Genomic DNA, 26177 nt, shown 5'->3' with positions numbered 1-26177 from the left:
AACATTCATGAAAAATAAAACAAATAGAAACATCCCTTTTTCAGGACCCTGTCTTTCAAAGATCATTTGTAAAAATCCAAATAACTTCAGAGAACTTCTTTGGAAAGGGTTTAAGAACGATTTCCCATGCTTGTTCACTGAACCATAAACAATTAATAAACATGCACCTGTGTAACCGTCGTTAAGACCCTAACAGCTTACAGATGGTAGGCAATTAAGGTCACAGTTATGAAAACTTAGGACACTAAAGAGGGCATTCTACTGACTCGGTAAAACACAAAATGAGGGCCCAGGGTCCCTGCTCATCTGCTTGAACGTGCCTTAGGCATGCTGCAAGGAGGCATGAGGACTGAGGATGTGGCCAGGGCAATAAATTGCAATGTCCGTACTGTGAGACGCCTAAGACAGCGCTACAGGGAGACAGGACGGACAGCTGATCGTCCTCGCAGTGGCAGATCACGTGTAACACCTGCACAGGATCGGTACATCTGAACATCACAACTGCGGGACAGGTACAGGATGGCAACAACAACGGTCCGAGTTCCACCAAGAACGCACAATCCCTCCATCAGTGCTCAGACTGTCTGCAATAGAATGAGAGAGGCCGGACTGAGGGATTGTAGGTAGGCCTGTTGTAAGGCAGGTCCTCACTAGACATCACTGGCAACAACGTCGCCTAAAGGCACAAACCCACCGTCACTGGACCAGACAGGACTGGCAAAAAGTGCCCTTCTCTGACAAGTCGCAGTTTTTTCCCACCAGGGGTGATGGTCGGATTTGCATTTATCATCGAAGGAATGACCGTTACACCGAGGCCTGTGCTCTGGAGGGGGATCGATTTGGAGGTGGAGGGTCCATCATGGTCTGCGGCGGTGTGTCACAGCATCATCGGTCTGAGCTTGTTGTCATTGCAGGCAACGGGTTGAAACATCCTCCTACCTCACGCGGTACCCTTCCTGCAGGCTCATCCTGACATGACCCTCCAGCATGACAATGCCACCAGCCATACTGCTCGTTCTGTTCGTGATTTCCTGCAAGACAGGAATGTCATTGTTCTGCCATGGCCAGCGAAGAGCCCGGATCTCAATCCCATTGAACACGTTTGGGAGCTGTTGGATCAGAGGGTGAGGGCTAGGGCCATTCCCCCGAGAAATGTCCGGGAACTTGCAGGTGCCTTGGTGGAAGAGTGGGGTAACATCTCACAGCAAGAACTGGCAAATCTGGTGCAGTCCATGAGGAGGAGATGTACTGCAGTACTTAATGCAACTGGTGGCCACACCAGATACTGACTGTTACTTTTGATTTTGACCCCCCCTTTGTTCAGGGACAAATTATTCAATTTCTGTTAATCACATATCTGTGGAACTTGTTCAGTGTATGTCTCAGTTGTTGAATCTTATGTTCATACAAATATTTACACATGTTAAGTTTGCTGAAAATAAACACAGTTGACAGTGAGAGGAAGTTTCTTTTTTGCAAAGTTTATCTTGATTAGATTAGTATTCCTCTAGGGTTTTGTCTGTGCTTAGCTCCATCCCGTTTATTTTTTATCAGGAAAAACTCCCCAATCCTTAACGATTACAAGAAAACCCATAACATGGATGTAGCCACCACTATATTTGAGAATATGGAGTGGTATTCAGTAATGTGTTGTATTTGCCCCAAACATAACACTTTGTTTTCAGGACATTTTTAAAGTATTACTTTAGTGCCTTGTTGCAAACAGGACGCATGTTTTGTACAGGCTTCCTTCTTTTCACTCTCAATTAGGTTAGTATTGTGGAGTAAAATACAATGTTGAACCATCTAGAGTTCTCTGTTTTAAAGTCACCATTGGCCTCGTGGTGAAATCCCTGAGCCGTTTCCTTCCTCACCGGCAACTGAGTAAGGAATAATGCCTGTATCTTTGTAGTGACTGAGTGTATTGATACACCATCCCAAAAGTGTAATTTATAACTTCACCATGCTCAAATGGATATTCAATGTCTGCTTTTTACCCATCTACTAATAGGTGCCCTTCTTTGCAAGGCATTGGAAAACCTCCCAGGTCTTTGTGGTTGAATCTGTTTAAAATGTACTGATCGGCTGAGGGACCTTAAAGATAATTCTATGTGTGGGGTACAGAGATGAGAGATGAGTCCATGCAACTTATGCGACTGGTTAAGTAAATTTAAGTTAAAACCTCTTACTTCTACCCCCTCCTTTTTTGAAAATTCTGTTAAAAATCGCGCAACTTTTCAGCGTCCTGCTACTCATGCCAGGAATATAGTATATGCATATGATTAGTATGTGTGGATAGAAAACACTCTGAAGTTTATAAAACTGGTTAAATCACGGCTGTGACTATAACAGATCGTGTGTTTCATTGAAAAACGCAAGAAAAACTGCTCTCTGAAAGCAAAAAATAATTTCCATAAGTCACTTCCACCAGTTGTTAAAAGAGAACAGAATTTAATGGGAATCTGCCTGCAATTCATACAAATTCCGCACGATGGCGCCATTGTCCTAATTTTCAATTGAATTAATTGTTGGAAAATCCTTCTGTCTGACCTCCATTTTCCCAGTCTTCACCCGGATGCAGTTGAGGGAGAGATCAGATGGCATTGTTTTTGAAGTGAAGACCTATTGAAGAGACATCGCCCTGTAATCATTTTGATAGATTATAAACGTTTACTAATACCTAAAGTTGGATTACAAAAGGATTTCGAAGTGTTTTGTGAAAGTTTATCGTCGACTTTTTTAATTTTAAAAAATTACGCAGCGTTTAAAAACGATGATTTTTTCTGAATGACACAACTTCCATACAAAGCTATTTTGGGTATATATGGACCGATTTAAACGAAAAAAAGACCCAATAGTGATGTTTATGGGGCATATAGGAGTGCCAAGAAAGAAGCTCGTCTAAGGTAATGAATGTTTTATATTTTATTTCTGCGTTTTGGGTAGCGCCGGCTATCGCAAAATCTGTTGTTTACGTGTCGAGCTGGCATTTTGGGGGGTGCATGCTATCAGATAATAGCTTCTGATGCTTTCGCCGAAAAGCATTTTATAAATCTGACTTGCTGGCTAGGTTCACAACGAGTGTAGCTTTAATTCAATACCCTGCTTGTGAATTTTGATCAAAGATTGAGTTGTAACGAGTACATTTAGCATTTAGCGTAGCGCATTTGCATTTCCAGGGGCATACTTGGGACGTCTGCGTGTCAAGTATTCTCAAGAAGTTAAGGAAACGTATTTAGGCTTGCCATAACGAAGGGATTAACACTTATTGACTCAAGACAGTTCAGCTTGACATGTTCTATTCATTTGTCAACATTTTAAAAAACATAATTCCACTTTGACATTCTAGGGTATTGTGTGTAGGCCACTGACAAAAATAAAATCTACATTTTATATATTTTCAATTCAGGCTGTAACAACAAAATGTGGAAGAAGTCCAGGGGTGTGAGTACTTTCTGAAGGCACTGTAGATCATGGGTTTTCAGGTAGAGAGACCTTGCAAAGCAACTCTTCTTTATCCTTCTTGATCGTGCATTCTCTTCTCTCCGTCTCCAGACAATTAGACACGCAATAGATTATGGTCATTGTTGTTAATTACCACATTTAAACTATGTAGAATATTGGCCTGTTGGAAACTACAAATTCCTACTACATCGCACAGTTCAGGCTTGACCTGATTTATCTATGGAGAAACTACAGCAAGAAAATGTGCATTGAGCTCACAGAAGAAAAAGGAATTAAATGAAATTTAAATAATTTAAACAAATGTCGGTCAATTAGTTGTTTAAAAACCGAACAATAACAAAAATGTTGGTTAATCGCTCAGCACTAGCGTTTGGCCACCAAGAGCTGCCAGAACAGCTTCAATGCGCCGTGGTATAGATTCTACATGTGTCTGGAACTCTATTGGGGGACGCGACACCATTCTTACAAGAGAAATTCCATAACTTGGTGTTTTGTAGGTGGTGGAGAATGCCGTCTCAGGCACCGCTCAAGAATATCCCATAAGTGTTCTCTGACAAATTCAAAAAACTCTAGTCACTGGCGACACCATTACCCTCAGTATTAGACTTAAAATGAATCATCCAGCAATCATACACTGTTTACCAGGGGGCAGGGCTACCGACGTTAAGGCTAATCTGAAGATGGTGCTGGCTAAAACGGGCAAGAGTATAGGGATATTTTTATCCACGTTGGCACCAACAATGTTAGGAAGAAACGGTCATAGGTCACCAAGTGCAACATAGATTCAGCGTGTAAATCAGCTAGAAATATGTGTCGGCATCGAGTAATTGTGTCTGGCCCCCTCCCAGTTAGGGGCAGTGATGAGCTCTACAGCAGTCTCACAACTCAATCGCTGGTTGAAAATTGTTTTCTACCGCTTCCAAAAGATAGAATTTGTGAATAATTGGCTCTCTTTCTGGGACTCACCCACAAACAGGATCAAGCCTGGCCTGCTGAGGAGTGACGGACTCCATCCCAGCTGGAGGGGTGCTCTCATCTTATCTACGAACATAGACAGGGCTCTAACTCCCCTAGCTCCACAATGAGATAGCAAGCCTGCCAGCTTAGAGGTCTGCCACTAGCACAGTCAGTGTAGTCAGCTCAGCTATCCCCATTGAGACCGTGTCTGTGCCTCGTTCTAGGTTGGGCAAAACTAAACATGGCGGTGTTCGCCTTAGCTATCTCACTGGAATAAAGAATTCCTCCATTCCTGTCATTATTGAAAGAGATTGTGATCTCTCACATCTCAAAATAGGGCTACTTAATGTTAGAGCCCTCACTTCCAAGGCAGTTATAGTCAATGAACTGATCATGATGCGATTGGCCTAACTGAAACATGGCTTAAGCCTGATGAATTTACTGTGTTAAATGAGGCCTCACCTCCTGGTCACACTAGTGACCATATCCCCCCGCGCATCCCGCAAAGGCGGAGGTGTTGCTAACATTTACGATAGCAAATGTATATTTACACACAAAAACGACTGCGTTTTCATCTTTTGAGCTTCTAGTCATGAAATCTATGCAGCCTATTCAATCACTTTTTATAGTTACTGTTTACAGGCCTCCTGGGCCATATACAGCGTTCCTATCGGACATTGTAGTCATGGCAGATAATATTCATATTTTTGGTGACTTTAATATTCACATGGAAAAGTCCACAAACCCACTCCAAAAGGCTTTCGGAGTCATAATCGACTCGGTGAGTTTTGTCCAATATGTCTCTGGAACTACTCACTGCCACAGTCATACTCTGGACCTAGTTTTGTCCCGTGGAATAAATGTTGTGGATCTTAATGTTTTTCCTCATAATCGTGGACTATCAGACCACCATTTCATTACTTTTGCAATCGCAACAAATAATCTGGATCATCAAAAAGCCATGCTATAAATTCTCAGACAACCCAAAGATTCCTAGATGCCCTTCCAGACCCCCTCCACCTACCCAAGGACATCAGAGTACAAAAATCAGTTAACCACCTAACTGAGGAACTCAATTTAACCTTACGTAATATCCTAGATGCAGCCGCAACCCTAAAAACAAAAAAACATTTGTCATAAGAAACTAGCTCCCTGGTATATAGAAAATACCCGAGCTTTGAAGCAAGCTTCCAGAAAATTGGAACGGAAGTCTCCTGACTAGCTTGGAAAGACAGTAACGTGCAGTAGCGAAGTGCCCTCACTGCTGCTCGATCATCCTATTTTTTCAACTTAATTGAGGAAAATAAGAACAATCCAAAATGTATTTTTGATACTGTCACAAGCTAACTAAAAAGCAGCATTCCCCAAGAAAGGATGGCTTTCACTTCAGCAGTGATAAATTCATGAAATTCCATGCCGGCCCTAGGAGGGGTGCATCACTTGAGTGGGTTGAGTCACTGACATGATCTTCCTGTCCGGTTTGGCGCCCCCCCCCCCCCCCCCCCTTGGGTTTGTGCCATGGGGGAGATGTTTGTGGGCTATACTCGGCCTTGTCTCAGGATGATAAGTTGGTGGTTGAAGATATCCCTCTAGTGGTCTAGGGGCTGTGCTTTGGCAACGTGGGTGGGGTTACATTGTGCCTGTTTGGCCCAGTCCGGGGGTATCGTCAGACGGGGCCACAGTGTCTCCCGACCCCTCCCCTCTCAGCCTCCAGTATTTATGCTGCAGTAGTTTGTGTCGGGGGGCTAGGATCAGTCTGTTATATCTGGAGTATTTCTCCTGTGTGAATCTCTCTCGCTCTCCTGGCCTGATGACTCCTTGCTGTCCCCAGTCCACCTGGTCGTGCTACTGTTCTGCCTGCGACTATGGAACCCTGACATGTTCACCGGACGTGCTACCTGTCCCAGACCTGCTGTTTTCAACTCTCTAGAGACAGCAGGATCTGTAGAGATACTCTGAATGATCAGCTATGAAAAGCCAACTGACATTTACTTCTGGAGATGCTGACCTGTTGCACCCTCTACAACCACTGTGATTATTATTATTTGACCCTGCTGGTCATCTATGAACATTTGAACATTTTGGCCATGATCTGTTAATCTCCACCCAGCACAGACAGAAGAAGACTGGCCACCCCTCAGAGCCTGGTTCCTCTCTTGGATTCTTCCTAGGTTCCGGGCTTTCTAGGAACTTTTTCCTAGCCACCGTGCTTCTACACCTGCATTGCTTGCTGTTTGGGGTTTTAGGCTGGGTTTCTGTACAGCACTTTGTAACATCAGCTGATGTAAGAAGGGCTTTATAAAAAAAAGAGTTCCTTTATTTTGGCAGCTACATGTATATTGGCACACTTACCCTCTTGTTACAGACCAAGGGTAACAAAGTCAACCTTGAAGTTGGCCAAGTTGACCTGTTAAATGTGACTTAATGGTGGCTCTACCGTTTAACATCTCTGATAGGTTGATTTGTTATTTTGTTACTGGACATAAAATGACTCGTGGTAGCAGGGTGGCTATTTGTGCCAGGATTTCCTATGAGAAAACCTAGGAGCTAGCCACTTTAGACCAAAGGTCTAAACCTCCAGTCTAAGCACAAGTTTGCAAGTATGGACCCACACTGTATAGCCTGGAAACATGTGCCACACCCCGCGGGCCCAGAGAGTAAATCAAGTACACATACATATAGGCTTACAGGTGGCTAGCTCAGATAACCGCGTCTGCAGCCGGTGACCGTCAAGCAATTAACTTCCGGTCTCAAGGTAATTGACCATTAATGAACAAACACATTCAGCATCTTCTGGCTTCCACACACAGCCTACAAGTCACTAATGCAGGACTTTGGAACATCTACATTTCAAAGTCTCATAAATCTATATAATATAGCCTGCTCAATCACAATAAATCCATTATATATTTATTTTAGACAGGTCTAAAGAAACATGATATAAACAAAATGTAGTCTATTTCAGAAGAACAGAACAGCATACTCTGAGTTGTCCTTATGTTAGGCCCTGATCTGGCTGTGGGCTACACGAGTTCATGTAGCTGGCAAGATTTGCTTAGAATTTTATAGTATGAAGAATATAATTGAACATAGCTGAATAACATAAAAAGGGTATTTTCTCAAAAATTATGAGGGAGTGCGCACATGTGGCTATTCTGTGTTGAGCGATTAACAAATCGTTCAACACAAATCACTTTTTTACTTAATTTCACCTTTATTTAACCAGGTAAGCCAGTTGAGAACAAGTTCTCATTTAGACTGCGACCTGGCCAAGATAAAGCAAACCAGTGCAACAAAAACAACAGAGTTACAAACAAACGTAGAGTCAATAACACAATAGAAAAATCTATGTATAGCGTGTGCAAATGTAGAAGATTAGGAAGTCAATAAACACGCCATAGAGGTGAAATAATTACAATTTAGCATTAACACTGGAGTGATAGATTTGCAGATGATGATGTGCAAGTAAAGATACTGGGGTGCATAAGAGCAAGAAGATAAATAACAATATGGGGATGAGGTAGTTGGGTAGTGCTATTTACAGATTGGCTGTGTACAGGTACAGTGATCGGTAAGCAGCTCAGACAGCTGATGCTTAAAGTTAGTTATAAGTCTCCAGCTTCAGTGATTTTTGCATTTCGTTCCAGTCATAGGCAGCAGAGAACTGGAAGGAAAGGCGACCAATGGAAGTGTTGGCTTTGGGGATGACCAGCGAGATATACTTGCTGAAGCGCGTGCTACGGGTGGGTGTTGCCATGGTGACCAGTGAGCTGAGATAAGGCAGGGCTTTACCTAGCAAAGACTTATAGATGACCCGGAGCCAGCGAGGCACAGCCAACGAGAGCGTACAGGTCGCAGTGGCAGGTAGTATATGGAGCTTTGGTGACAAAACAGATGGCACTGTGATAGACTGCATCCAATTTGCTGAGTAGAGTGTTGGAGGCTATTTTGTAAATGACATCACCGAAGTCAATGATCGGTAGGATAGTCAGTTTTACGAGGGTATGTTTGGCAGCATGAGTGAAGGAGGCTTTGTTGCGAAATAGGAAGCTGATTCTAGATTTCATTTTGGACTGGAGATGCTTAATGTAAGTCGAAGGAGAGTTTACAGTCTAACCAGACACCTAGGTATTTGTAGTTGTCCACATATTCTAAGTCAGAACCGTCCAGAGTAGTGATGCTACTCGGGCAGTCGGGTGCGGGCATCGAGCGGTTGAAAAGCATACATTCAGTTTTACTAGCTTTTTAAAGCATTTGGAGGCCAAGGAAGAAGTGTTGTATGGCATTAAAGCCCGTTCGGAGGTTTGTTAACACAGTCTCCAAAGAACGGCCAGATGTATATAGAATGGCGTCGTCTGCATAGAGGTGGATCAGAGAATCACCAGCAGCAAGAGCAACATCAACATCATTGATCTATACAGAGAAAAGAGCCGGACCGAGAATTGAACCCTGCGGCACCCCCATAGAGACTGCCAGAGGTCCGGACAACAGGCTCTCCGATTTGACACACTGAACTCTATCTGAGAAGTAGTTGGTGAACCAGGCGAGGCAGTCATTTGAGTCTGCCGATAAGAATGCAGTGATTGACGGAGTCAAAAGCCTTGGCCAAGTTGATGAAGACGGCTGCACAGTACTTTCTTTTATCGATGGCGGTTATGAAATCATTTAGGACCTTGAGAATGGTTGAGGTGCACCCATGACCAGCTCCGAAACCAGATTGCATAGTGGAAAAGGTAACGGTGGGATTCAAAATGGTCGGTGATCTGTTAACTTGGCTTTTGAAGATTTTAGAAAGGTAGGGCAGGATGGATGTAGGTCTATAACAATGTAACTTTAGCTGCAATTCCAACAGAGTATATGTTCTGATTTTTAATACATTATAAGGCTGCATGATCCGACTAATTATGATTTGAAGAAAGTCGCATGAAAGGCATGAGCTCTGCTTTGTTTTTTCAAAGGCTGTCACACTTTATCACTCTCATTCACAAATTTAAAAGCACTTGATAATAATCACATTTCCCAGCGGCATCCCCTTTATGTGGCTGCAATGCCCACTAAAAAAATCCATGCCTTTTGCGGGAAAGTGGCCATTGTGCCCTTGGGCTGAATATAATAATGATAATTCCCTTCTCCCGGCTGGGCGCTCCGAAGCACCTCTCACTCATATTGCTCTCCATCATATGACAGGTCTTTCTAACAGGCTACAAGTGAAGACCAATACACCGGGGATGCAACTGCGCGTGCCCTTAAAACCAATTTCAAGGTGCATATTGAAGATATTGGAAGAACTGTACACATTTACTTCATGTCAGCCAACAAGATGAGCAGGCCAAACGAACAGCAAAAGCATATGTCAATCTACTATCCCCCATAGTACAAAGGTTGACCTATTCTGTGCGTGAAATAAATATTCCAAACAGTCTGGGACAGTTGTGGGATGCAATAGATCCCAAATTAATACAACCATTAGCATATAAAAAAAAAACATTTTAAAGTAATGAGTGACGCAACAGATCAGAAAGTTTATCGACATTAAGCTAAACGATTAGGCCATTTCTTCAAATTAGAAGCGCAGCAATGCACACATGCTATAAGCGCAAATGTTCCATTAGCAGGACAACACCATTCTCAAAAGTGACCACAGATGCGATTATGCATGTTATGCTTTTATTATAAAGGTGTATTTTTATGGTGAAAATTATCTTCCTCAAACTTGAAACTCACGCACTGCATATGTAGGCCAGGTAGGCTCTACACCTGTTGTAAAGTGGATTAATGTGCTTCATTTTAAGAAGTTATTTGGCCACGTCAGTTGTGATACAAACCATATAGAAACATATAGGCCTATTGGTTGGCTCCATGAGGTGTGCGACTATGATCTGAAAAAGTCACAAAAAAAAGTAATTTTCTTGCCTTAAAGCTGGGCATCATTCACAAGAGATAATATATTCATAGGGGCGGCGGGGTAGCCTAGTGGTTAGAACGTTGGACTAGTAACCGAAAGGTTGCAAGTTCAAATCCCCAAGCTGACAAGGTACAAATCTGTCGTTCTGCCCCTGAACAAGGCAGTTAACCCACTGTTCCTAGGCCGTCATTGAAAATAAGAATTTGTTCTTAACTGATTTGCCTTGTTAAATAAAGGTAAAATAAAATAGGAGATGGGATAATATTGTCACCCATCAGACTATTCTTGATTTAATCTGGTCTTTACATTTACTAAATAACATATATGTCTGAAATTTGTTTTGATTTAGAATGCACCTGTCTCGAAACAGGGAGAGGGGGAAAAAATACAAATGGAGGATGCTTTCCCCATGGTTCATTTTCATGCCAGCCAGATAGGCTACACTCCTGTTGTAAAAATAAACAATGTGCTTAATATTAGGAAAGATGAGAAATAAATATAGTAGGCCTAGCCTATAGAAGGCTGATGGGATCCTCCTTTTAAAAGGCCATCACTCTGTTTTCTCAGGCAATTGCATAGCCAATAGAAATGTAGCGTAACATGAGGTCATGAAGTGATTTTCGATGAGATTTTCATTGATGTCAGACTGATTAGAGCTACAATAGAATGCAAGTTTGGTAAGCTACTAATGACCACCAGCAGCATCAGAGCTTGGAGAAGCCTATTTGGAATTTGACTATAGTTATGACTTGTGACTGCCGGTGTGGCAGTAATACGGTCATTGTAACAGCCTTACGCATGCATGCCTATGTGTTTGTGTGTGTGTGTGTGCTAGCCCATGTCTTTTCATTTAAAATAGACCCAAAGCAAGAGCAACTGACCTGGATGACGTTGCTATTGGAATTCTTGGGGTCCACACGGACTCTGACTGTGAAGAAGGGCTGGGCGCGGTAGGGGCCCGACACGGTCTTCAGCACCTCCATGAAGTTGTCCTTCTCCCAGGGCCCAGTGATGCTCCAGCCCCCTGTCTGAACACACACAGACCAAACAGAGGGACAACCAGTTCAGAGGCACAGATAAATCTATTACCTTTGGTCAGTTTTGCATTTTCCCCCACTAAGGCGAGGGGAACCGATTCCTAGATCTGTACCAGTGGAGGCTGGTGGGAGGAGCTATAGGAGGATGGGCTCATTGTAATGTCTGGACTAGAATAAATGGAACGGGATCAAAATACATCAAACATATGGGAACATCGTTTGACTCCGTTCCATTTATTCCATTCCAGCTATTACAATGATCCTGTCCTCCTATAGCTCCCTCCCACCAGCCTCCACTGAGCTGTACCTAGGGACAAATTCTCCTCGGAGCATTGATTTCTCTACAGTATAGTCAGAGCATTGTCTTCCGATTAATGGCTTCCATTATTCGCACAATAAAGGAGTTGCCGCCACTATTCCTGTCCAGTGTGGAAATGCTCGTTTAGTTCCACCCTCCAAACAACATATGGCTACTTACAAATATTGATTAAAATCGGGCATGCACATCTCCACCTTCCTCTGTGTGCACAGCCCATACAGTCTATGGCACAGCCCACACTTCATGAGTAAACAAAACAAAAAAGCCAGGGTCATGGTAGCTTCGCTAATCGCTACAGAGCACAGCTAGCTACGACAAGAGAGGACCATCCACTCTCCTCCTCCCTCTTCTGCAACGGAATTGAATGATCAAGGATAAACTACACAATCTACTCCTTTCACCAATAAACCAGGTAGCCAGTAACTATTAGTACCTGTAACCAGAGCCATATATTTAGTGTAACTTTTTGAATATTGTTCTAATTCTAGACATTCGGTTACATTGCACTGTTTAACTATTCCCCATGTAATGTTAATGGGGAGCTAACGTGGCTGCCATAGAACATTGAAGTGTTATGTACTGTAAAATGCATCATATTGTAATGCAGAAACCACACGGGCCCAACTCTAAATACATGGCTTTGCCTGTAAATCAAGTGCAGAGCTAGTTCATACAGGGATCCCGAGTACTGGCTTCAGCGATGCATCAGCTGACGTCGCACCAATCATATTCTACAAACACTCCTGCCTTAATATGGTCGTCTATATTTAGCTGATCAGTCTTCCTCACTTATTCTCTGCTGCCTCCACTGCTGTTGGGTGCTCGTTAGGAGCTGCTAGGAGCTGGTGTTCTTGGTGATATGCTAATGCTGTAGCATGCATGTCTGTGTTCTGCTAGTTCTAATTGTTTGCTTCTGTTCCACAGTGGTGTTTGAAACTCGCCTGGGTTGTGCATGTGCTTTATGTTGCAATGTTTGGCGGCTGCGGGTTTCGCCATGTTCTTTGACTGTGTCGATACAAAGTGTCAATGTTTCTTGATGACAAGAGCAAGGATATTGTGCTGATCACTGCAATTCGGTAATGGTACTGCATTACGGAAAGCCAAAAGGTTCAAAGTACTTAATTATCTGCATCAATAGTTTTAGGTCTTGCATTTTATCCATTTTTTACTCATTTTTCATGCATTTTACATAGGTAGTCCTATTCCCTCAGTTGTTAGTTCTACCAGTAGTAATTACTGTAGCAACAGCATAATCCCATTCATATGCTATGCTATGTATGCTAGTATAACAATGTTTTAGTGTGTTACATGAATAAGCAGGCATCATCTCTGATATGACTTGTATTCACAATGTTCTAAATACAACTTCAAAGCTATCATGTTCCCATGTCTTGTGCCCAACTTCATCCTCCTTATTTGGATTTTAAAATGTTGGGGTGCAGTCCAATATTAGAATTTCTTCTGAACAAAGACAGCCAACTTCGCCAAACAGGGGATGATCTAACAAAAGCGCATTTGCGAAAAAAGCACAATTGTTGCACGACTGTACCTAACCATAAACATCAACGCCTTTCTTAAAATCAATACACAGAAGTATGTATATTTTAAAACTGTATATTTAGTTAAAAGAAATTCAGGTTAGCAGGCAATATTAGCCAGGTGAAATTGTGTCACTTCTCTTGCGTTCATTGCAACCAGAGTCAGGGTATATGCAACAGTTTGGGCCGCCTGGCTCGTTGCGAACTAATTTGCCAGTTATTATGACATAACATTGAAGGTTGTGCAATCTAACAGGAATATTTAGACTTATGGATGCCACCGTTAGATAAAACACGGAACGGTTTCGTATTTCACTGAAAGACTAAATGTTTTGTTTGAGATGATAGTTTCCGGATTCGACCATATAAATTTTTTTAATTTTACCTTTATTTAACCAGGCAAGTCAGTTAAGAACAAATTCTTATTTTCAATGACAGCCTAGGAACAGTGGGTTAACTGCCTGTTCAGGGGCAGAACGACAGATTTGTACCTTGTCAGCTTGGGGGTTTGAACTTGCAACCTTCCGGTTACTAGTCCAACGCTCTAACCACTAGGCTACCCTGCCGCCCATTAATGACCTAAGGCTCGTATTTCTGTGTGTTATTATGTTAGAATTAAGTCTAAGATTTGATAGAGCAGTCTGACTGAGCGATGGTAGGCACTAGCAGGCTCGTAAGCATTCATTCAAACAGCACTTTCGTGCGTTTTGCCAGCAGCTCTTCGCAATGCTTCTAGCATTGCGCCGTTTATGACTTCAAGCCTATCAACTCCCGAGATTAGGCTGGTGTAACCAATGTGAAATGGCTAGCTAGTTAGCGGGGTGCTTGGTAATAGCGTTTCAAACATCACTCGCTCTGAGACTTGGAGTAGATGTTCCCCTTGCTCTGCATGGGTAACAATGCTTCGAGGGTGGCTGTTGTCATTGTGTTCCTGGTTCGAGCCCAGGTAGGAGTGAGGAGAGGGACGGAAGCTATACTGTTACACTGGCAATACTAAAGTGCCTATAAGAACATCCAATAGTCAAAGGTATATGAAATACTAATGGTATAGAGAGAAATAGTCCTATAATAACTATAACCTAAAACCTGGGAATATTGAAGACTCACGTTAAAAGGAACCACCAGCTTTCATATGTTCTCATGTTCTGAGCAAGGAACTGAAACGTTAGCTTTCTTACATGGCACATATTGCACTTTTACTTTCTTCTTTTACTTTGTTTTTGCATTATATAAACCAAATTAAACATGTTTCATTATTTATTTGAGGCTAAAATTGATTTTGATGTATTTTATTAAGTTAAAATAAGTGTTCATTCAGTATTGTTGTAATTGTCATTATTACAAATAAATAAAATGTTTAAAAAAAATTACAAAAATCGGCCGATTAATTGGTATCGGCTTTTTTTGGTCCTCCAATAATCGGTATCGGCGTTGAAAAATCATAATCGGTCGACCTCTAATCCAAACATAACACGGAACACATCCACAGCTACTCATTCCATAAACCAGTCTAAATACCAGGTTACACTGACAAAGCAAACATAAAAGTTACCGATCTAACAGCTAGACTTGTTTACAATGTATGACATCTCTGGTGAGCATAAGGGAGAAATTAAATATTGTTTCGAAAAGAGATGGGTGTCAGCTAAGCTAACATCATGGGTGGGCAACTCCAGTCCGAGGGCCTGATTGGTGGCCACTTTTTCTCCATCCCTAACAAACACAGCTGATTAATCAAATGGCATTCTAAAGTGAAGATCAGGTGAATATTGGAGTTAGGTGTGTTAGCTGGCGCTGGGTCAAAACTGTGACACCAATCAGGCCCTCGAGGACTGGAATTGCCCACCCCTGGTATAGAAGGGATGCAATAAGAGGGTTTGTGACAAAGTAGGAGGGACTCCTAGATTCAAACCCATGTGGTCACGAGCATAATGTGTTAATGACATTGAGTCATGGAGTGCGTGGTTGTCTCCCAAGAATATCTCCTTTCTCATGAAGTGTGCACTGGATTGGTGTAGGCATAAAAGAGGGAGTTTCTATTTACCATTTCCTTTCAAATCCGTGAAGGGTACACACTTTGGCAGAAAGCGGAGATCATTAGGACGTAACCGAGTGTATTTGCGTGCACGTGTGAAGGGGGCGGGGTCTGAAGCAAAACTGACCTTTGTGATGAGGTCAATAAGGGGCGTGGCTCCCAGCTCCTCAATGTGCTGCTCATTGAGACAGGACAGATAGTAGAACTGCGTCTTCCTCTCCGCCGCGCTGCTGGAGTTGAAAGTGACGTTCTCTGAAGGAGGAGAGAAAAGAGGAGTAGGTTTTGATTAGGAGCGATGACCGAAAATTCGAAACTGATGCTACCCGAGCCTGATGAGCCATACATTAAATACATTGAGCCCTACATTAAAAATACATTTTGTAATCAAAGCCCAAATGATTGTGTCTTTATTCAAGACATATATGATATAAAGGAAAGGGAGATACCTAGTCAGTTGTCCAACAATGTATGCAACTGAAATGTGTCTTCCGCATTTAACCTAACCACACTGAATCAGATAGAGCCAGTAGGCTACTGCGCATTACACACGACAGAAATACAAAAGCCCATAGATGTAGCTAGCTACAGTAAATGGGTAAATTACACACCTCATTCAAACCATGCTAAAGCTAAGAGAACATGTGATTCTGGTGCAGCATGTGGCCTATAAAGTTACAAGTAAGCTATAGGCTAGAGAATTTGATTTTAATACGGCCTATCTGTATAATTAGTAGGCTGATGCATATATACACACACACTATATACAAAAGTATGTGGACACCCCTTCAATTTAGTGGATTCTTGCTTGTTGCTGACAGGTGTATTAAAAATCGAGCACACAGCCAAGCAACGTCAGCACAAGAACACTCGTCGGGAGCTTCATGAAAGGGGTTTCCATGGCAGCTGCACACAAGCAGCCACACACAAGCCTAAGATCACCATGCACAATGCCAAGTGTCGGCTGGAGAAGTGTAAAGCTCACCGTCATTGGACTCTGGAGCAGTGGAAGTGATGAATCACACTTCACCATCTGGCAGTCCGACAGACTAATCTGGGTTTGGCAGATGCCAGGAGAACACTACCTTCCCCAATGCATAGTGCCAACTGTAAAGTTTGGCGGAGGAGGAATAAAGGGTCTGGGGCCGTTTTTCATGGTTAACACAACAGCATACAGTACAATGACAGTCTAAACGATTCTGTGCTTCCAACTTGGTGGTAACAGTTTGGGGAAGGCCTTTTCCTGTGCACAAAGCGAGGTCCATACAGAAATGGTTTGTCGAGATCGGTGTGGAAGAACTTGACTGGCCTGCACAGAGCCCTGACCTCAACTCCATCGAACACCTTTGGGATGAAATTGGAACATCAACTGCGAACCAGGCCTAATTGCCCAACATCAGCACCAAAACACTAATACTATTGTGGCTGAATGAAAATCTGAAAATCTGAAATGGTCCACCCACACAGACAGTGTGGTGAAGGCTCAACAGCGACCTCTTTAACCGCAGGAGGCTGAAGAAATCCATCTTGGCCCCTAACGCCCTCAAACTTTTACAGATGCACAATTGAGAGCATCCTGTCGGACTGTATCACCGCCTGGTACGGCAACTGCACCGCCCACAACCGCAGGGCTCTCCAGAGGGTGGTGCGGTCTGCCCAACGCATCACCGGGAGCAAAATACCTGCCCTCCAGGACACCTACACCCCACGATTTCACAGGAAGGTCAGAAATATCGTCAACCACCCGAGCCACTGCCTGTTCACCTCGCTATCATCCAGAAGGCGAGATCAGTACAGGTGCATCAAAACTGCTTTACGCCTTTCTCAAACCCTGAGCATTCGGGAGTAATGGCTAAACTTACGTTTTAAAATTCCCTTTTGCAGAGTTTGAATGACAGCTAAGACACGGCACCTCATGGCGTAATTAAAACGTCAAGCTATGGCGTAATTCTGTCACTGCAGTCAAGCCATGGGTTGGTGTTTTATTTGGAGACTGGGTAGCAAGAAAAGCAGGAGAAATGGTATATGACAAGTGTCTATGTTTACAGAATGTTGACAGTATGCATGCCTGTGTGTACGCGTGTGTGTGCGTGCATGTTTCGAGAGTTAAGTTCCTTGGTGTCCACATCAAACTATCATGGTCCAAACACACCAAGAAAGTCGTGAAGAGGGCACGACAACGCCTTTTCCCCCTCAGGAAAGTGAAAAGATTTGGCATGGGTCCTCAGATCCTCAACAGTACTACAGCTGCAATATCGAGAGCATCCTGACCAGTTGCATCACTGCACCTGATGTGGCAACTGCTCGGCATCTGACCGTAAGGCGCTACAGAGGGTAGTGCGAACGGCTCAGTACATCACTGGGTCCAAGCTTCCTACCATCCAGGACATATATAATAGGCAGTGTCAGAGGAAAGCCCATAAAATTGTCAGAGACTCCAGTCACCCAAGTCAGACTGTTTTCTCTGCTACCGCACAGCAAGTGGTACCGGAACGCCAAGTCTAGGTCCAAAAGGCTCCAGCTTCTACCCTCAAGACATGAAACTGCTGTAAGAATATTTCTTTATTAAATACACAGTGCAGAGGATGAGAGGTCAATAGAGAACTAACAATCAATGGAAATAGTGGTTTTTCTGTCATATCAATGGGTCAGAGAATTTCAGTCCGTTGTTTATACATTGAACCTGAAATAGGATACTTGTTATTTGGCCATTGGCCCAGTTTTATTTCAAGGAATTCTAAATTGGTTAACCACAGGCTAGGGTTGGGTTATAAAACTAGATCCTGTCCCTTTGTTCCGTGGAGAGAGAATCACTGAGGACAGGGGAGCATGAACATTTACCTCCCCTCATGATTTGTTCTCTATGAATAAACCTATTTCCTCCCCCTGATTTGCTTTGTGGTCTGTGTTAACATCAACTGCTAACACTGAAAAATGTATCAAATGGCCACTCTGACTATTTCAATTAACACCCCCACCTAAATAGTTAAACAAATAAGTTGTTTACTTTAGTATATTTAGTAAATATTTTCTTAAAAGTGCATTGTTGGTTAAGGGCTTGTAAGTGAGCATTTCAGGGTAAGGTCTACCTACACATTCTGCAAATAACATTTAATGTGTATGCTTGCGTGTGTGCGTGTACATGTCTTTGGTTCCAACTCACCCAGCAGGTGTTTGAGGACAGCCTGGTTCTGGTCCCAGACGCTGTTGAAGGTGCTCCAACCAGAGCGTCCGTCGGGGAGAGGGTTCTTGCGGACCCAACCCCCGCAGGCGTACTGGTAGAAGTCCTGGCAGGGGTCAGCGCTGCGGTCCAGGCCCTCTACGATCTTACTGGCCACCGTGAAACAGGCCTTGGTCAGACACGGGCTCTGTGCTTGGTCTTGTGTGAAGGTAGAAAAACAGCATTCTGTAACGCTCTACTTAAAGCCTGCGAATATAATGCTTAATGGTGTGGTTATAATGGATTGTCACAAGACTTTTGTATGATCCCATTATATTTGTATTTTGTTTAACCAGGAAAAAGCCCATTGAGACCCAGAGTCTCTTTTTCAAGGGAGACCTGGCCAAGGCAACAACAATCAATACATTACATAATCAAAACATACAACAATACAACAACATGATCCAGCCTAAAAAAAAGCATTTACACTCGTCTGTAACAGAGTCTCCCATCAATATTTTAAATTCATTCAGTGGCACTAACGTCTAGATGAAGCATGGGTTGTAGACTATTCCATGCCTCTGGTGCACAAGAAGAGAAGGCAGTCTTGCCTAATACTGTGAATGTCCTGGGGACTTTAAGTAGCAACCACCTAGCAGACCTGGTATGGTAACTGCTGGTGGTGAAGGAGACCAGACTACAGAGGTAAAGAGGGAGTTTACCCAAAAGGGCTTTGTAAATGAACACATACAAAATGTATATTTCTGCACATATAAAGTGAGGTCCAACCTACCATTTGGTACAATGTGCAATTGTGGGTGAGTGACTTGACATTTGTAATAAAGCGCAAGGATGCATGATAAACAGAGTCCTGTCTCTGTAAGACGGAGGAGGTTTCATTGATATACAACAAGTCACCATAATCAATTACAGAGAGAAAAGTGTCTGAACAAGCTTTTTTCAAGCCATAAGCAGAAAGCAAGCCTTATTACAAAAATAAAAACCCAATCTCAATTTAAGTTGTCACAAGATTATCCCCATGAACTTTAAAGGACAACTTGTCATCCAACCAAATACCTAGGTATTTGTAGGATGACACTTTTTCAATGGATAAGCCACCAGATGTGACAATGCTAATGTTCTATGGCAGAGTTCTAGCTCTCTTAAAAGGTCATGAATTTAGTTTTATGTACATTCAAGGCCAGTGTGAGACCATGAAGGGAGGCCTGCAGTGACTGAAAAGCAGTCTGGATCTCTTCAACAGCCTGAACCAAAGAAGGAGCACATGAATATATGACTGTATCATCTGCATATAGATGTAACTTTGCTGGTTGCATCCCATTTCCCAAATCATTAATAAAAATTGAGAACAACACAGGAGCTAAAATTGAACCCTGATGCACACCTATATTAATCTCAAGAAAGCTAGACTTGTGATTGTCACTATATACACATTGTGTTCTGTCAGAAAGATAGTTCCTAAACCAATTTACTGCCCCTTCACTGAGACCAATGTTACTGAGTCTAGCTAGGAACAATTCATGGTCAACTGAATGCATGCATGCGTGTAACCACAGGCCTCTCACCTTTGTTGTAGCGCATGCCTAGAGTGAAGGTACATCCGAACAGGGCGAGGGCAGAGGAAAGCAGCACGCCAGCCAGCACCATCCTCTTGCCCAGGGAACTGAGAAGCTGGATGCCACCCTTCTGGAAGCCAACCTGTGGAAACACGAGTCAAAGAAAGAATAGTGGATGGGATGACATCACAAACGCCACAGAAACAGTGAAGAGGGCCTCCATTCGTGCAGAACCGTGGTGGATTTGAACCTTTATGACACATCACATATACAGATCTCCCCATCGGAGACCAGGGTTCAATCCCTGCATCCACTCTTCCCACTGTTTCTCCTACCGGCCTGTATCCCCTTCTGAAATATATGCAGGTATGCAGTGCATTCAGAAAGTATTCACATCCCTTGACTTTCTACACATTTTGTTATGTTACAGCCTGAATTTATAATTGATTAAATTGAGATTGTTTGTCACTGGCCTACACACAATAACCCATAATGTTAAAGTGGGATTATGTTTTTTTTTTACATTTTACTAATTAATAAAACATTTAAAGCTGTGTTTTGAGTCAACTCCTTTGTTATGGCAAGCCTACATAAGATCAGGAGTAAAAATGTGCTTAACAAGTCATACAGTTATAAATTGCTTGGACTTTGTGTGCAACAATAGTGTTTAACATAATTTTTTAATGACTACCTAATCTCTGTACCCCACACATACAAATAATTGTAAGGTTCAGTGGTGGAAAAAGTAGTAAAAGACTAAGTATTTGGTTTGAAATATAAACTCAGCAAAAAAAGAAACGTCCTCTCACTGTCAACTGCATTTATTATTAATGGAATAATTTGTCCCTGAACAAAGGGGGGGAGGGGGTCAAAATCAAAAGTAACAGTCAATATCTGGTGTGGCCACCAGCTGCATTAAGTGCTGCAGTGCATCTCCTCCTTATGGACTGCACCAGATTTGCCAGTTCTTGCTATGAGATGTTACCCCACTCTTCCACCAAGGAACCTGCAAGTTCCCAGACATTTCTGGGTGGGGGGGTGGCCCAAGCCCTCACCCTCCGATCCAACAGGTCCCAGACGTGCCTCGGTGTAACGCTCATTCCTTCGACGATAAATGCGAATCCGACCATCACCCCTGGTGAGACAAAACAGCGACTCATCAGAGAAGAGCACTTTTTGCACGTCCTGTCTGGTCCAGCGACGGTGGGTTTGTGCCCATAGGTGACGTTGTTGCCGGTGATGTCTGGTGAGGACCTTACAACAGGCCTACAAGCCCTCAGTCAAACCTCTCTCAGACTATTGTGGACAGTCTGAGCACTGATGGTGGAATTGTGCGTTCCTGGTGTAACTCGGGCAGTTGTTGTTGCCATCCTGGACCTGTCCCACTGGTGTGATGTTCGGATGTACCGATCCTGTGTAGGTGTTGTTACACGTGATCTGCCACTGCGAGGATGATCAGCTGTCCGTCCTGTCTCCCTTAGGCGTCTCACATTACAGACATTGCAATTTACTGCCCTGGCCACATCTGCAGTCCTCGTGCCTCTTTGCCGAATGCCTAAGGCACTTTCACGCAGATGAACAGGGACCCCGGGCATCATTCCTTTGGTGTTTTTCAGAGTCAGTAGAAAGGCCTCTTTAGTGTCCTAAGACCATTCCACAGGTGCATGTTCATTAATTGTTTATGGTTCATTGAACAAGCATGGGAAACAGTTTTTAAACCCTTTCCTACGAAGATCTGTGATTCAAAATTAAGGACTAGTAAAGGCCCAGTAGTGCATTACTTTTATGAGGAAAAAAGGTTCTCACAAATGTTTTCATTTTTAATGAAATTTGTTTTATTATCCAGACTTTTCAGGGGGTGCGCCAGCACCCTCAGCAACCCTACTTTCCGTGGCTATGCCAACCTCACCTGCCAGAATCCATTTGAAGCATCCGACTTGGAGAAATAATGTGCGCCAGCCATTTCACACGCCATCTCCTCCCTCTTAGAAATCTGAACAGTCTCCCTTTTGATATATTTAAGGTCCTTGGAGGTCCATACAGACTCTCAGATCTCCATTCCTTTTCCGAACACACACCATGGAATTGGTGTCAGTCTGTTGGCTCGTCTGTTTTCACAAGCACATCGAGTTTTGCCATTCTTCCCAACTCATTCTTTAGATCCTTCCATAGTGGCACCGGAACTCTGCGTGGTGCATAAATCACTGGCTTGGCATTCTCTGTGAGGGTAATAGAGTGAATGAGAAGCAATGCTCCAAATCCTGTGAACACATCTTTGTTCATTCTCCTCCATCTCAATGGTGTGAACATTTTGTCTCCCATACTTGTCCTTTGCAAAACATTTTTTCCCCTTGCACTTTTCCCAAAGACAGGACATTTCCTTGTCTGGTGCCACACCTGTTACAATCACATTGCTTGTAAATCCTTTGCTCATAGCGCCCCGTTGTGTCCTTATGTACAAAAGCCACTGCTGCACTTTCCACCTCCATAGCAGTGCTTGCTGGTGTGGAGCTAAAGGTTTTAATATGCAATTGAGCCCGCTTATTCACCTGACATATTTCTACTGCAGTATTCAAATGTAACTCACTTTCCCACAGCAATCTTTCTCTAACTCTGGAATCATTTATACCAAACGCAATCTGATCTCATAGATGAAATTAGGTGTCAAAATTACACGTCTGTGCTTTTCATTTCAAATCAGAAGGAAAGACATCAAACACAACATCAAACACGACGTTCATATGTCCCGTACTTCTTCGGCAAACAACATGCATCAAACTGAGCCAGTACCTCCGCAAACTCGTCTTTATCCTCCATATTTGCAAACTTGAAGGAATTGAATATATCGAGAGCAACTTTACATTCTTCCGGCTCCTTTGTAACGCCAACGGCAAACATATACAACAAAAACCTCCTGCCGAAATGTTTTCCAATTCGTGTCAGAATTCCCATCCAGGCACAAAGCCTCTGGTGGCTTGATTACATCCATTGCACTTCCATAAACTCCAACATCCACAGGGAAAAAAAACACGATTTCCACTCCTGGAACCATGTCCTACTTTGTTAGTTACAGCGAGCAAGGACAACCCATCGATCATAGTTGAACGAGTTTAAATGTTATTCCGCCATTGCCACACATACACCACAGGTGTTCTAAAAGAGTGTCGTAAAACATCATTTAGAACCACATCAATATGGGGACTAAACACCTCCTTCTGCAACTGGATCCTGGACTTCCTGACAGGCCGCCACCAGGTGGTAAGGGTAGGTAACAACACATCCGCCACGCTGATCCTCAACACAAGGGCCCCTCAAGGATGTGTGCTCAGTCCCCTCCTGTACCCCCTGTTCAATCATGACTGCAAGGCGAGGCACGACTCCAACACAATTATCATGTCAGTGGTAGGCCTGATCACCAACAACGATGAGACAGCCTATAGGGAGGTGGTCAGAGACAAGGCCATGGGGTGCCAGGACAACAACCTCTCCCTCAACGTGATCAAAACAAAGGAGATAATTGTTGACTACAGGAAAAGGAGGACCGAGCACGCCCCCATTCTCATTGACGAGGCTGTAGTGGAGCAGGTTGAGAGCTTCAAGTTCCTTGGTATCCACATCACCAACACACAATCATGGTCTAAACACACCAAGACAGTCGTGAAGAGGGCACAACAAAACCTATTCCCCCTCAGGAGACTGAAAAGATTCAGCATGGGTCCTCAGATCCTCAAAAGATTATTCAGCTGCACCGTCGAGAGCACTGGTTGCCTGCTGGTATGGCAACTGCTCGGCCTCCGACCGCAAGGCACTACAGAGGGTAGTGTGTACAGCCCAGGACATCACCGGGGCCAAGCTTCCTGCCATCCAGGACCTCTACACCAGGCGGTGTCAGAGGAAGGCCCTAAAAATAATCAAAGACTCCAGACACCCTTGTCACCCTAGTTCTCTCTGCTACCGCGTGGCAAAAGGCTTCTTAAAAGCTTCTACCCCTTAAGACTCCCAAACAGCTAATCAAAGGGCTACCCAGACACCTCTTTTACAATGCTGCTACTCTGTTTATTATCTATGCATAGTCAATTTAACTCTACCTACATGTAGAGGGAGTGGCAGGTAGCCTTGTGGTTAAAGCGTTGGGCCAGTAACCGAAAGGTTAAACAAAAAATACCCCAAAAAATTACATATTACCTCAACTAACCCACAAATTGACTCTGTACTAGTACCCCCTGTACATAACCTGCTATTGTTATTTTACTGCTGCTGTTTAATTATTTGTTACTTTTATTTTCTAATTTTACTTAACACTTATTTTTTCTCAAAACGTCTTAAAGCATTGTTAGGCTTGTAGGTAAGCCTTTCACTTAAAGTCTACACCTGTTGCATTTGGCGCATGTGACAAATAAAACTTGATTTGACATGAATGTCCGTGCAAAAATGGGTAAACTTTGAGCACCTTCATTTCTTTCTTCATTTCTTGAATATTTTGTCATTCAGGTCAAAAAAGTCATTTTCAGAGCGAATCCATATTAAACTAAGCAGCTAGAGGACAACCGGTAAATGTAGATGTAATTTTATTTAAAAATTCTTACTTGTAAGGAACACTTACACAATTTTTGCAGGCATAGGTTTCCGGTTGGCGCCTATATCAATGAATTGTGTACAGCCTGATTAATCAGACTACTACAGAATATTTTTCCGAAAACATAGAATAATGTCCTCTCTGAATTTAGTAGTCTACTGATGAGACACTGCGGTGTATGTCACGATGCGATTGCGAGCTCACGTCTACTGTTCTAACGAACACTTCAAACTACCGTTCTCAATTCCCCACATGCGCCAAGTACAAACATGTCAATTTCTACAACTCCATTACTGCTGTTGCATGAAATGCAGGTGTACACCATTCGTTTGTGCTATTAGCGGCAATACGGACTCAATTACTATTTCAGTTTATAAAAGAGTGCCTTACTTTGCGAATTTCATTCAATGTAATACCTGTTTGTTTGAGAGCTCCGTCGATGTCGGGCGTGCAGTGTTGCTACTGAGTGCACCCGCCACACCTCTCGAAAGCCTATCCGAATACTGGGAATCATACAAAGTTCTCAAAGTGGGGTCAGAGGTACTGCAAAGGTACATATCTTTAAAATAATTTTGACCAAGAGATCCATGGAATAAATGTAGAGTGTCATATTATGTATCTACAATTTATGTTCTTAGCCCTGGACAACATGGGACTGGGAGTCTCACAGGGATATTGGTATCCACAGTACTGCACCATTTTTTTTTATATATCAACTCAATACTGTTTGATTTACATAAATGCAACGTTTTTTCTCTGCCTCCTGGGGAAATGTGTAGAATTGCAGGATATTAGCTTGAAAGCTGCAACAACAATAACATCTCTCCACCCCATGAAAAAATGTGCAGAATTACAGGATATTAGCTTGAATATGGCAACATTTTCTCTCCAATGCCACAGTGCAAGTGGATTGAAACAGGGAGAGAATAATCTGGTTTACCTTGCAAAACATTTAGCTACGGTTGACTATGGTCTTCACTAAGGAATTTACCCCAGTCTTCAGACACATTCACACAAATGGAGATGTCCGTTGAATTTTAATTGCATTTGTCAAAAATATCTAGACATAGCCACTAAGAGACAAAGCCTGTATGTATAATGACCATAAGCCAGATCCAGTCTAATAGCTAGCTAGCTAGCTAGCTAGCTAGCTAGCCATCCAGCTTGATTTAATCCACATTTTTGTTGTGTTACAGCATAAATTCAAAATAGATTACATTTATTTTTCCCCCTCACCCATCTACACACAATATGCCATAATGACAAAGTAAAAATATATTTTTTGAATTTTTTGCAAATTGATTCAAAATTAAGGACTAGTAAAGGCCCAGTAGTGCATTACTTTTATGAGGAAAAAAGGTTCTCACAAATGTTTCATTTTTAATGAAATTTGTTTTATTATCCAGACTTTTCAGGGGGTGCGCCAGCACCCTCAGCAACCCTACTTCCCGTGGCTATGCCTTCCTGTGTGGTGTCTAGTATGCAACAGGAGTTCCCTGATCCAGGTGCAGAATACACTGCGTTTCTTCCTCATATTTACTGATACCATTCAATTCAATAATAAAAAAAGACAACACAAGTAAAAATGTTATGCCAAGTGCCACATCTCTC

General features: G+C 42.8%; 1 protein-coding gene across 1 annotated transcript in view; it reads right to left on the bottom strand.

The window, feature by feature from the left end:
* Positions 1-20126, bottom strand: part of LOC139388089 (endothelin-converting enzyme 2-like) — a 44334-nt gene extending 24208 nt beyond the window's left edge. The window contains exons 1-4 of the mRNA XM_071134647.1: positions 20000-20126; positions 18417-18632; positions 15384-15508; positions 11209-11355 (exon numbers count right to left, since the gene is read on the bottom strand). Coding sequence (XP_070990748.1) covers positions 11209-11355; positions 15384-15508; positions 18417-18632; positions 20000-20081 — 570 coding nt within the window. The 5' untranslated portion in view covers positions 20082-20126. The remainder of the gene's footprint in view (positions 1-11208; positions 11356-15383; positions 15509-18416; positions 18633-19999) is intronic.
* Positions 20127-26177: the final 6051 nt, after the last annotated feature.

This window comes from Oncorhynchus clarkii, chromosome 29, assembly GCF_045791955.1.
Source record: "Oncorhynchus clarkii lewisi isolate Uvic-CL-2024 chromosome 29, UVic_Ocla_1.0, whole genome shotgun sequence".
In the NCBI taxonomy this organism is placed as follows: domain Eukaryota; kingdom Metazoa; phylum Chordata; class Actinopteri; order Salmoniformes; family Salmonidae; genus Oncorhynchus; species Oncorhynchus clarkii.
The sequence above is the reverse complement of the archived record's forward strand: the minus strand, read 5'-3'. Positions and strand labels throughout refer to the sequence as shown.